The 10,963-nt window shown below is 58.4% G+C and overlaps 2 protein-coding genes across 3 annotated transcripts in view; one reads left to right on the top strand and one right to left on the bottom strand.

Moving 5' to 3' along the window:
- The window catches only part of IL34 (interleukin 34), a 71,830-nt gene extending 66,870 nt beyond the window's left edge, over positions 1-4,960 (top strand). Inside the window, exons 4-7 of one of the 2 annotated variants that reach the window (XM_011976770.1) lie at positions 828-905; positions 1,197-1,355; positions 3,905-4,040; positions 4,282-4,960. In XM_011976770.1, the coding sequence (XP_011832160.1) occupies positions 828-905; positions 1,197-1,355; positions 3,905-4,040; positions 4,282-4,472 (564 nt within the window). In that variant the 3' untranslated portion in view covers positions 4,473-4,960. Of the gene's footprint in view, positions 1-827; positions 906-1,193; positions 1,356-3,904; positions 4,041-4,281 lie in introns of both variants that reach the window. The other variant, XM_011976769.1, reaches the window with a different exon arrangement.
- A 2,705-nt stretch (positions 4,961-7,665) lies between these two features.
- The window catches only part of MTSS1L (metastasis suppressor 1-like), a 30,532-nt gene continuing 27,234 nt past the window's right edge, over positions 7,666-10,963 (bottom strand). Inside the window, exons 8-12 of the mRNA XM_011976821.1 lie at positions 9,662-9,740; positions 9,382-9,455; positions 9,121-9,297; positions 8,799-8,964; positions 7,666-8,650 (exon numbers count right to left, since the gene is read on the bottom strand). Coding sequence (XP_011832211.1) covers positions 7,878-8,650; positions 8,799-8,964; positions 9,121-9,297; positions 9,382-9,455; positions 9,662-9,740 — 1,269 coding nt within the window. The 3' untranslated portion in view covers positions 7,666-7,877. The remainder of the gene's footprint in view (positions 8,651-8,798; positions 8,965-9,120; positions 9,298-9,381; positions 9,456-9,661; positions 9,741-10,963) is intronic.

Raw genomic sequence — 10,963 nt, 5'->3', positions numbered from 1 at the left:
ACGAGATCAGGAGATCGAGACCATCCTGGCTAACCCGGTGAAACCCCGTCTCTACCAAAAACACAAAAAATTAGCCGGGCGTTGTGGCGGGCGCCTGTAGTCCCAGCTACTCGGCAGGAGAATGGAGTGAACCCGGGAGGCAGAGGTTGCAGTGAGTCGAGATCACACCACTGCACTCCAGCCTGGGCGACAGATACAGGCTCCGTCTCAAAAAAAAAAAAAAGATTCTCACCCACAAAATAGTATGTTTTTCTTGAAGTAGCACGCCCTCACTCTTGAGCGTGAAACTTCTGCCTTAATAGGAGCTGCGTATTTTGTTTCGCCCTCCCTGTGTCCCAGAGGAAAGTGAGTTGTTTTTTTCCCAGTTAGGAGCCAGGCAGACTTCTCTGCACAGGACCACCTCTACCATCAAAAGGCTGGGCCCTGAGTTCTCTCCTTCTACATCAAAATTCATCTGGAGGCCGGGCGTGGTGGCTCATGCCTATAACCCCAGCACTTTGGGAGGCTGAGGCGGGAGGATTGCTTGAGCCCAGGAGTTCAAGACCAGCCTGGGCAACATGACGAATCCCCATCTCTACAAAAAATAAAAAAAAAAAATTGTCTGGGCGTGGTGGCACACACCTGTAGTCCCACCTACTTGGGAGGCTGAGGTGGGAGGATTGCTTGAGCCTGGGAGGTCGAGGCTTCAGGGAGCCATGATCCTGCCCCTGCACTCCAGACTGGGTGACAGAGTGATACTAACTCTTAAAAAAGATCACTTGGGAGGCTGGGGAGCCTGCTGGCCATCTCTACTTCTGGCCTCATAGTTTGTTCCTGTGCCTCTCTAGAAACACTACTTCCCCATCAACTACAAGATCAGTGTGCCTTACGAGGGGGTGTTCAGAATCGCCAATGTCACCAGGCTGGTAAGAATCCCTTCCTGGGCTGGGGGGACCCTGCCTCCTGCAACATCCGGTGGGCCCAGCTTCAGAGGCGCGCTGGCATTGGCAGGTGGTGCTGCTGGCCTGAGGCCTCTCCTCAGCCCCAAGAGCAGGCTGGCCCTTGGCCCAGGCACACGTTTGTTCACTGTCCGCAGTGCACAGCCCGTGTCTGCTCCCTGTGCAGGGGCAAGTTCCTGGTGAGGGGCTGGTCAGATTGGTCAGAGCCCAGAGGCCTGTGTCTCCGGGGTTGCAGTGACTTCTCTGTCTCCGCAGCAGAGGGCCCGGGTGAGCGAGCGGGAGCTGCGGTATCTGTGGGTCTTGGTGAGTCTCAGTGCCACTGAGTCGGTGCAGGACGTGCTGCTCGACGGCCACCCGTCCTGGAAGTACCTGCAGGAGGTGCAGACGCTGCTGCTGAATGTCCAGAAGGGCCTCATGGTGAGTCGTGAGGAAGGGTGGCAGGCGGGGCTCATGTGTGTGCACACGTGTGTTCATGTGTGTGTGTGAGCATGCGCGTGTATGAATCTATGAGGTGTGGCCAAGGGCTGGTGAGGGAAAGGATGAACACACGGAAAGATGGGCACAAGCCGAGGGGCATGGGAGAAGTGGGGGAGGGGTGCAGGCAAAGAGGCCTGCGGAAGGAAGAGGTGGCCGTGGTGGCCATGACAGCTGGGCTCCGGGGACAGGCGATGCCTCTGAGACTCTGTTCTAGGCTCTGCCTCTCTCCGTCTGGATCCTGGGCAAGTCATCGTACCCTCTTTGTTTCTGCAACACGAGGGTCCTGGAGGCAGGGTAGGGGGAGAGGGGAAGAATGGATGGAGCACAGGGAATGTTTAGGGCAGTAAAACGCTGCAGGCTTGGAGCAGTGGCTCATGCCTGTAATCCCAGCACTTTGGGAGGCCGAGATGGGTGGATCACCTGAGGTCAGGAGTTCAAGACCAGCCTGGCCAAATGGTGAAACCCCATCTCTACTAAAAATAAAAAAATTAGCCAGGCCTGGTGGCGGGCACCTGTAATCCCAGCTACTTGGGAGGCTGAGGGGGGAGAATCGCTTGAACCTGGGAGGCAGAGGTTGCAGTGAGCTGAGATCGCACCATTGCATTCCAGCCTGGGCGACAAGAGTGAAAAACTCCATCTCAAAAAAAAAAAAAAAAAAGGATGCTGTATAATACGTTCACGGTGTATACATGACATCATGCATTTGTCACAACCCACAGAACTGTACAACACAGAGTGTGAACGCTAATGTAAATTATGGACTTTAGTTAATTAAAAATAAAAAAGAGGTCCCCCATCCCCGCCCTGCTCAGAGAAATTGCTCTGAGGCCTCAGGGATATTGTCCTCTAAAATGCCTCAGTCGTAGTAAAAAGGAAGGTGGCAAGATGACCCACGTGGGCCGTGTGTGCTATGGGGCCTCTCCCCGTCCCCACCAGCCCTCCTCAGGACTCTGATGCACACCTGTCCCGGGGACCCACCTGCTGCCCAGCCCAGCCAGCTGCTGACAAGGCCCAGCCTGTGGGCAGAACTTCCCAGGCCAACTGTGAGCTTCCGATGGTGAAAGGGCTTAGGGACCAGCACCTGTTTTTGCAGCTGCCTGGAGCTTTCCTGGGACGAGACTGGTGGGGAGGCTCTCAATTCCTACAAAGTCAGGAGACTCCTTGATCTCCTTGGTGGCTTTTTCTTTTTTATTTCATTTCATTTTATTTATTATTTTAGAGATGGGGTCTCGCTATGTTGCCGAGGCTGGTCTTGAACCCCTGGCTTCAAGGGATCTTCCTGCCTCAGCCTCCCAAAGTCCTGGGATTACAGGCATGAGCCACCCTACCTGGCCTCTGTGGTGGCTTTTTTTTTTTTTCCTGAGACGGAGTCTCACTCTGTCGCCCAGGCTGCAGTGCAGTGGTGCAATCTCGGCTCACTGCAACCTCTATCTCCCAGGTTCAAGCAATTCTCCTGCCTCAGCCTCCCAAGTAGCTGGGATTACAGATGCCCGTCACCACGCCTGTATTTTTAGTAGAGACGGGGTTTTGCCATGTTGATTAGGCTGGGCTTGAACTCCTGGCCTCAAGTGATATGCCTCTCTCCGCCTCCCGAAGTGCTGGGATTACAGGTTGAACCACGGTGTCTGGCCGTCTCGGTCTTTTCATGGCTTTCTGCCCTGTGTTTCCTTGTCTCTGTGACCTTTCTCTTACAAGGACATCAGGCATTGGATTTAGAGCCCACTCGAAATCCAGGATGATGTCCTTCTAAGATACTGAACTTAATTACCTCTGCAAAGAGCGTTTTTCCAAATATGGTCACATTCACAGGTACCAAGGGATAGGATGAAGACACAGATTTTTGGGGGAGGAGAGGGACAATTTGGCCCAGGACATGCTGCCTGGGTGGTCGCCCCCTTCCAGAAGATCACCCCCACGTTTCCCACGATGCTTTCTGCAGTGGCCCTGACCTCCTGTTCAGGGACTTCCTTCCCTCGGTGCCACGGTACACCCCACATGACCCTGTTGTTGCGTATCGTGGAGAGAAACCACACCAGCTTGGAGCTGGACACCCTGCCCTGTGTATGTGACTTAAGCCTCAGTGTCCCTCTGAGGGCCTTCTCTTGTTCCTTGGAGTTGATGGAGGTGTTTCCTTCCTGAGGGACAGTTTCCCCCAGGTCAGGGGGTCCTCATGCAGTGGTGGGTGGCCGTGCCTGGGCGCGAGATACCCCACTTTCCTCACTGTCTTGGCCTAAGCCCTTTACTCATTTTTCTAAGGATGGAAAAAAAGCAAAGCCTCTGAGCTGTGCATGGGTGAGAGGTGGCATCTGGGACCCTCCCCACGCCCACAGGAAGAAGATGGTGAGAAATAGCTATCCAGGCTCATAGTCACAGGATGTCTGGTCCTTCTTCTGGGGTTTGGGCAGCTCCAGGTGACTGGACAGCGCTCACGGCTCTCCTGGGGTGCGGCCCCATCTCGCCGCCGCTCCTGATGGTTTCCTCCTTTCCAGGATGTGGAGGTCAGCCCCAAGGTGGAATCCGTGTTGTCCCTCCTGAATGCCCCAGGGCCGAACCTGAAGCTGGTGCGGCCCAAAGCCCTGCTGGACAACTGCTTCCGGGTCATGGAGCTGCTGTACTGCTCCTGCTGTAAGGAGCTCTCAGGGGATGGGGCCTGGAGGCGGGAGGTTGGGCATCTGGGCCTAGGCCAGCTGGCAGGGCCGGCATTCTCCCGGGCATATCTTCCGCTCCCCAGGGCTACAAGCCATTTCTGGAAGCCAGGATGGGCCCTGGGTAGGGTGGGGGACCAGCACACGTGGCTTGGTTTGGTGGGGACGGTGGTCTTGAACACTGCTGCAGTCTTTTTTTTTTTTTTTCCTACCCCTTGCAGGTAAACAAAGCTCCATCCTAAACTGGCAGGACTGTGAGGTGCCAAGTCCTCAGTCTTACTGCCCAGAGCCCTCATTGCAATATGCGGCCACCCAGCTGTACCCTCCGCCCCCGTGGTCCCACAGCTCCCCGCCTCACTCCACAGGCTTGGCGAGGCCGGTCAGGGCACAGGGCGAGGGCCTCTTGCCCTGAGCACTCTGGATGGTGACTGCAGATAGGGGCAGCCAGACCAGCTCCCACAGGAGTTCAACTGGACCTGAGACTTCGAGGGGTGGTGGTGAGACCCCCCTTGGGAGAGGACCCCAGGGAAGGGGGTTTTTCCTTTGGGGGGATTCTGCGCCACAGCAGGGCTCAGCTTCCTGCCTTCCATAGCTGCCATGGCCTCACCTGGAGTGGAGGGGACCTGGGGACCTGAAGGTGGATGGGGACACAGCTCCTGGCCCCTCCTGGCGCTGCCCTCACTGTCCCCCTCCTGAAGGGGGTGCTAAGCCTCCTGTGGCCCGCAGCAGTGAGGCCACAGCCGTGGGTTGCAGGGAGACAGGCAGCACGTGGCCATTTTAGGACCCCCCAGCCTGGCAGACTGGGGAGCTAGGGGCAGAGGGCGGTGCCAAGTGCCACATCTAGCCATAGAGGATGCTCTTCCAGTTTCTTTTTTCTATTAAACACCCCGCTTCCTTTGGTTTGCTTTGCTTTGCATCTTCAGGGGTGAACCTGGAGGGGATGGGAGGTGGCCAAGCACAGGAAGTCAATGGGGGCGGGGCTGAGGGTGTGGATTCGGAGTGGATGGAGCCTGCCCAAGGGATGTGGAATGAGAAGGATGCCAAGGATGGAGTTCCGGATCTGCCTAGCCCAGGGGCCTCTGTAAGCCTGGGTTGGGGGAGGCGGTGTTGGGCTGATCCCCTCGCCTTGACCCTTGCCATCCTCCCTCCCTCCCTCCATCTGGCTGCCCCCAGGCAGCCCCTAGCAGGGACACCTGTGGGGCATTTCAGAGACCCAGGTCTGGCCCTGGCCCCCACATGGAGATCTGAGATCCTCCGGGAGCCCCCAGCCTGGCCCCCTGCAGCTGGGATCTGGGGTAGGAAAGGTGAGGTGTGGGGATGGGGCGGGAAAGCAGCCAGGCAGAGGCAGGGGTGTTAATTACAGTACACCTTTATTAATACTGGAATCTTCACAGTGCATCTGTTACTTGTAGCAGTGACTATTTAAATCAGGGGGAGGATGGTGTGGAGGGGGCGGGGAGGAGAAGAGAATTTTTCCAAAATCTGACAGAAAGAAAAGCAACAAAATGGTTCGTATGGGATGGAGGGTAGGGGAGGGGGGGAAGGGTGAGTAGGAACCAGGAGGGCTGCCTGGGGTAGGGGAATAAATTAAGAAAAGGAACGAGTTAACAGCACCAGGAAAGTTACTTCAGTCAAAAGACGCTTTTGAAAAGAATATTTCTCTGTACAAAATGAGAAATTAAACAAACGTAAACTCCCCCAAACCAAAGTTTGTGATGTGGGATGGTTGGCTCGGATCCCGAGGTGGGTGGGCCTACGAGGTGGTCGCTACGTCGATGCAAGGGCGGCAGGGGTGGTCTCAGGATGGACAAGGGGATGGGGTAGAGTATGTACAGCCCCCAGGGCTTGCAGGGGAGGGACACGGCGGAGTTGGTGGGGGCTGTGCCACACGAGCCCCCCTCTCTGGGAAGCCCCTGCCTCCTTTCCCATCAGGACCTCTGAAGCCCAGGCCTGCCCACCCACTGCCCCTCACACTATTCCCACCACATCCTGAATCCTGCTCCACCGCCCTGCCTCAGCAGACCCCTGCAGCCCTGGGGAGAATGTGCGGCAGAAATTCCACCCAAGACTCCCCACACTGGTCACCTGCTCTCCTGGCCCCTAAAACAGGGGCCCTGATGTTGGCCTGAGCTCCACGGGTTGAGTGCTCGGCCAGGCAATTGTTGGACCTAGTGACTTACAGGGACCATTCTCCATCAGCTCTCTCTGATGAGACTCCGTGCACATCAGGGCCTGCTTGGTGCCCAGACTTACCCAGGAGCTGCCCTGCCGGGGTCCCAACTCACCGCACAAGAACTTCCAGGAGCTCAAGCCTGGGAGGCTCAGACCCAGCTCCACTCCATCAAGACCAAGGTGCTCCTGACCCCCAGGTAGGACCCTGCCCTGGGGCCACAATGCCCTCCGAGCCCTGCTTTCCCTCCTGACCTGCGGGGCCACCAGGACTTCCTCCGCTTGCCTTAGGCTCACGTGCTTTTACCTGCTGAGACTTGGCGTGACTTGGTGCGTGGGGTGGGGGCAGCTTTGCCCCTCCCCCTGCCCCCGCTGCCAGCGCAAGCCTGGACTACAGTGGGGGCCGTCCTGGGATGGCATCTCCTCTGGCAACAGAGAGTCAAAGCCAATCTTCCCAGACTCGCTCCCCTACCTGGGCTTGCAGCTGGCTCAGACCACAGCAGACAGGCCGGGAGCCTCCCAACCCTATTTTGGCTACGCTCAAGACGCCAGAGAGAACAGTAGCTTTCCCAGGGCTCTGGGGGAGCCAAGTCCCCCCCCTTCTCCTCCTGCCATAGGACCACCAGGCCACGGGGGGGGGGCTGTCCCCCAGGTGCTCCCAGACACCCACCCTGTATCATCCCCTCACCCCCACACACAGCCCTCGTCCACAGCCAGCTCCATTTTATTATATTCATAAAATGACCCCACACCTCCTACTGCTCCAGTCCCCTCCTTCCAAAGGTGGCTGAAACTGTGACCCCAAAGTTAAAGGATTGATGTACCCAATGAGAAGTGAACATCTGAAAACGGTGCCTGTGTGGCTGGCCGGTGACCCTAGGGCCTCCGGCCTCCTAACCCTGCTGCCCTAGTTTCCAAGGAACTGCCCTGGCCCCCTCCAGCCAGCCTCACGGGGTTGGGGAGGCGAGGGGTGGGAGCCACCACAGGGCCCCCGGGACTCCCCAGGCAGCCCCTGGTTTCCTCCCTGAGACTTGGCGTGGGCCCTGAAACTCCTTTCCCACACGGGAGGGCCTGGCTGCCCAACTCCAACCTGCTGCCCTGGCCCCCAGCCCCCAGCAGACATCCAGCCCAGCACGCACCTGCCCTCCACAGCCGCTCTGCTTCCCGGAGATAGAGGCCTGGGAGAGGCAGAGAGAAGGCAAGAGGGGAGGAGGGGGGCTCAGGCAGGGGAGAGGGGGCCAGCATTCCAGGAGGAGCTGAGGCAGGACCAGCCCTGGGAGAGGCCGGGATGGTGAGAGGGAGGCCAGCCCAGCCCCTCTGCTGTGGGCGGGGCCCTGGCCCTGGCCCTGGTGCTCACGGGTATGGAAGAGGCAGGGCCCGAGAGGAGGAAGAGGAGGGACAGAAGAGCATAAAACAGACCCCGAACCAGGCCCAGGCCTGCAGGCTCCGTCCCGGCCAGGCTTGCTAAGAAGTCACTTCTCGTTTAAATGCTGGAATCCAAGTGAGGTGTCTCTTTCTGTAAAGTGGCATGGCCTCTGCCCTGGTTCTGTCCTCTCTCCTGGCTGGGCCTTTGCTTTGAGTGCCTGTGGCTCACAGACCAGGCCACCTGCTCGCACTGGGGCCCGAGAGGATGGGGAGGGTGGTGCCATCATAAGATGCGGGGCGCCGACCTGTCGTTGGTGACGGTCCTGCGGAGCCGGACCCCACGCCGGATGGCCACCAGCATGTCTTCGGCCGGGGGGTCGCTGGTGGCGGCTGGGGGCGGGGTGGGTGTCTCCTCCGTGGGGGTGGCCGACAGAGCAGTGGGGAAGGGGAACTGGCCCTCGCCCAGTGCGTGGGCACCCGCCACCAGCTCCCCCAGCTTCTCCACCAGACTGTGCCGGTTGGCCGCCAGCTGCTGCTGCTCGTCCTCGGCACCTGCCCCGGGGTACCCGGCTGCCTCTGGGGATGGGCTGCCCCAGGCTGTGTTGGGCAGACTGAGCCTCTTTGGGGAGGCCTTGGCAAGGTCCGGTGCCAGGGGTGAGGCGGTCTCGTCGGTGTAGAAGACGCACTCCTCGCTGCCTGCCCGTGTGGGCCCCATGTAGCTGGGTGAGTCAGGCACCGTGGGCGTCTTCACAGGGACGATGGGCGGCCGGATGGGGATGGGGCCAGCGCTGGACAGGGCGCGGCGCACGGTAGGCTTGGTGGAGGGCGTGCGGCGGATGGTGGCCACGCCAGGGGGTGCGCCCGAGGGCAGGCCAGTGGCCGTGGGCAGCCCCGCGGTGGGCAGCCCAGCAGTGGAGGCTGGGCGCTTGGTCTGGATCAGGCGGCGGTAGTTCTGGGCGATGTTGCTGTTGCGCGGGATGGTGGATGACTTGTCAAACTCAGGCGGGCCCTCGCTGTCTGCATCCCCATTCACAGAGTAGCAGTCGTAGTCGGAGCCTGGGGGCATGGGACGCAGTAAGGCCGGGGGCCCAGGTGGTTCCTTGCCCCCAGCCCACCAGGGTGAGCACAGAGGGGGAAGGACGGGGCCCTCCTGGATGGCGAAGTCCCAGCCATCCCTGGTCCCACCCCAGCCCCGCAGGCCTGCCTTGGGAGGGGATGGTGTCCTCAGAGCAGGAGGGCGTGGTGGTCTGCGTGCTGTAGCCGCTGGAGTACTGCAGCGAGTCCCGGCTGCTCTTCTGGTGCTCCAGGCTCAGGCCGCGCGTCAGCACCATGGCCAGGTCACTGGCTGCGGGGGACACCTCCTCGCTGTGCTGAGGGTGGGAAAGTGCAGGCTGAAGCCTTGTGCCCCCAATCCCCTCTGCCCAAACTCCAGGCAGCCCTGCCAGGTGGTTGGAGCTGGCCCTGAGGCCACTGGCTGGGCCTCCTGGGACTAACCTGGGCGTGAAGGGGGGCCCTGGCCAGCCTACCTTGGCCGCGATGGTGGCAGGGGACATCCGGGGTCGTGGTGCCTCTTCCCCGCTGGGGCCCAGGGTGCCCCCACTGGCAGGGCCTGGCTCTGTGTCTCTCAGGAGCTCCACTCGGTCCTTCCTCCGTTGCAGAGTGGCACCTGAGGGCTGCTCGTGGGAGCCAACCTTGGACCAGTCCTGCAGGGAGGGTGTGGCAGGTCAGGGGGACCCTTGGCCCTACCATCTACAGCCCGGGGGCCCCTCACTGTGGCTGAGGCTCACGGTGTCCAGGGCTATGAAGGGCCTCTGGTTCACAGTCACAGCCAAGGGCAGAACATGGAGTGTGACCGTGGCCCCTCAGTCCCACCAGGCCCAGGGGTAAGATGTGGCTGTGTGGGCAGTGACTGTAGGAGGTGGCCAGGCGGCTTGTCTCTTGGGGACAGGTGCTGTGTGCACGCACCCCTGGCTGAACCCAGGCCCTCTGTGTGGTAATGGCACCAGGTGGAGAGGGCACGGATAGGAGGGGCAGCTGGTGACTATCCTGGGGCCGGGCTGGGAGCACTGACCGAGGTGGGGGAGCTGCACTCGCTAACGGACTGGCAGGTTTCCGAGGCCTCAGAGGATGCAGAGCTGGAGGACTTCTGCCATGCAGAGGCCAGCAGGCGGTTGCAGACAGAGGGGCCGGCGGGCAGCGAGGAGGAGAGGAGAGAACAGTTTTGGTCACAGAGCTGGCATGCAAGGGGGCGGTTCAATTCAGCACCTTGCCCAGCGCCCACCCCCCTACCCCAGGGCCACAGCTGCTGAGCATCTGCAGCAGGACACAGCAGCCCAGAGTGCACGCGATGGGCGCTGACGCACCCGACAGCCCAGCCCTGCGCATTTCGAAGACTGACCACAGGACTCACTGCTGACAGCCTGGATGTGGCCAATAAGGGGGAAAAGAGATACTAAGGGTGGCAGCAGTGGGGACATGGAGCACGGTGAGGTGTTGGCCTGGGAATGAGCCAAGTTAAGCCAGGGCAGCCCCCTTCCTCCAGCTCTCTGAATCATTCTGGATTTAGATCCCCAGATTTCCTGCATATTCGAATGAACCAAGATCACCAAAATAAAAGGAAACCAGGCACTACCTGTGAGAATTCAGAGGAAATAACAAATGCAGACTTTTGGCAATATGATGGTTAAAGTAAAAAACTCAATGGAAAAAGTATTTGGAAAACTCAGATAAAAAGTTCAACACTCGCTCATGAAAAAACAAACAAAACAAAAACACAAGCTTCTAAAAAGGAAGCTGCTCTGATAAAGAATATCTACAAATGCACTGATACTTTTCCCTCTGAGATTGGGAGAAAGACAAGGATGCCCACTGTCATCACTCCTGTTCAGCACTGGAAATCTTGGCTAGTGCAATAAAGCAAGAAAAAGAAATAAAAAACAAATGGATTGGAAAGAAAAGAAAGAAGGCCAAGTGTGGTGGCTCATACCTGTAATCCCAGCACTTTGGGAGGCTGATACATAAGGATCACTTGAACCCAGGAGTTCGAGACCAGCCTAACATAGTGAGACCCCTGTCTTTATGAAAAATAAGTTAGCCAGGTGTGCTGGCACATGCCTGTGGTCCCAGCTACACAGGAAGCTGAAGCAGGAGGATATCTTGAGCCTAGGAATTCAAGACTGCAGTGAGCTGTGATCTCACCATTGAACTCTAGCACTCCAGTGTGGGTGACAGAGCAAGACTCTTGTCTCACAAAAAAAAAAAAAAAAAAAAAAAAACTATTTACAAGTGACATAATAGTATATGTAGAATATTAAAAAGAATCTACAAGTTATTAGAATCAACGTAGGATTAACTTTTTAACAAGGTTAT

The sequence above is a fragment of the Mandrillus leucophaeus genome, unplaced genomic scaffold (genome assembly GCF_000951045.1).
Source record: "Mandrillus leucophaeus isolate KB7577 unplaced genomic scaffold, Mleu.le_1.0 Scaffold17, whole genome shotgun sequence".
NCBI classification, from domain to species: domain Eukaryota; kingdom Metazoa; phylum Chordata; class Mammalia; order Primates; family Cercopithecidae; genus Mandrillus; species Mandrillus leucophaeus.
The sequence above is the reverse complement of the archived record's forward strand: the minus strand, read 5'-3'. Positions and strand labels throughout refer to the sequence as shown.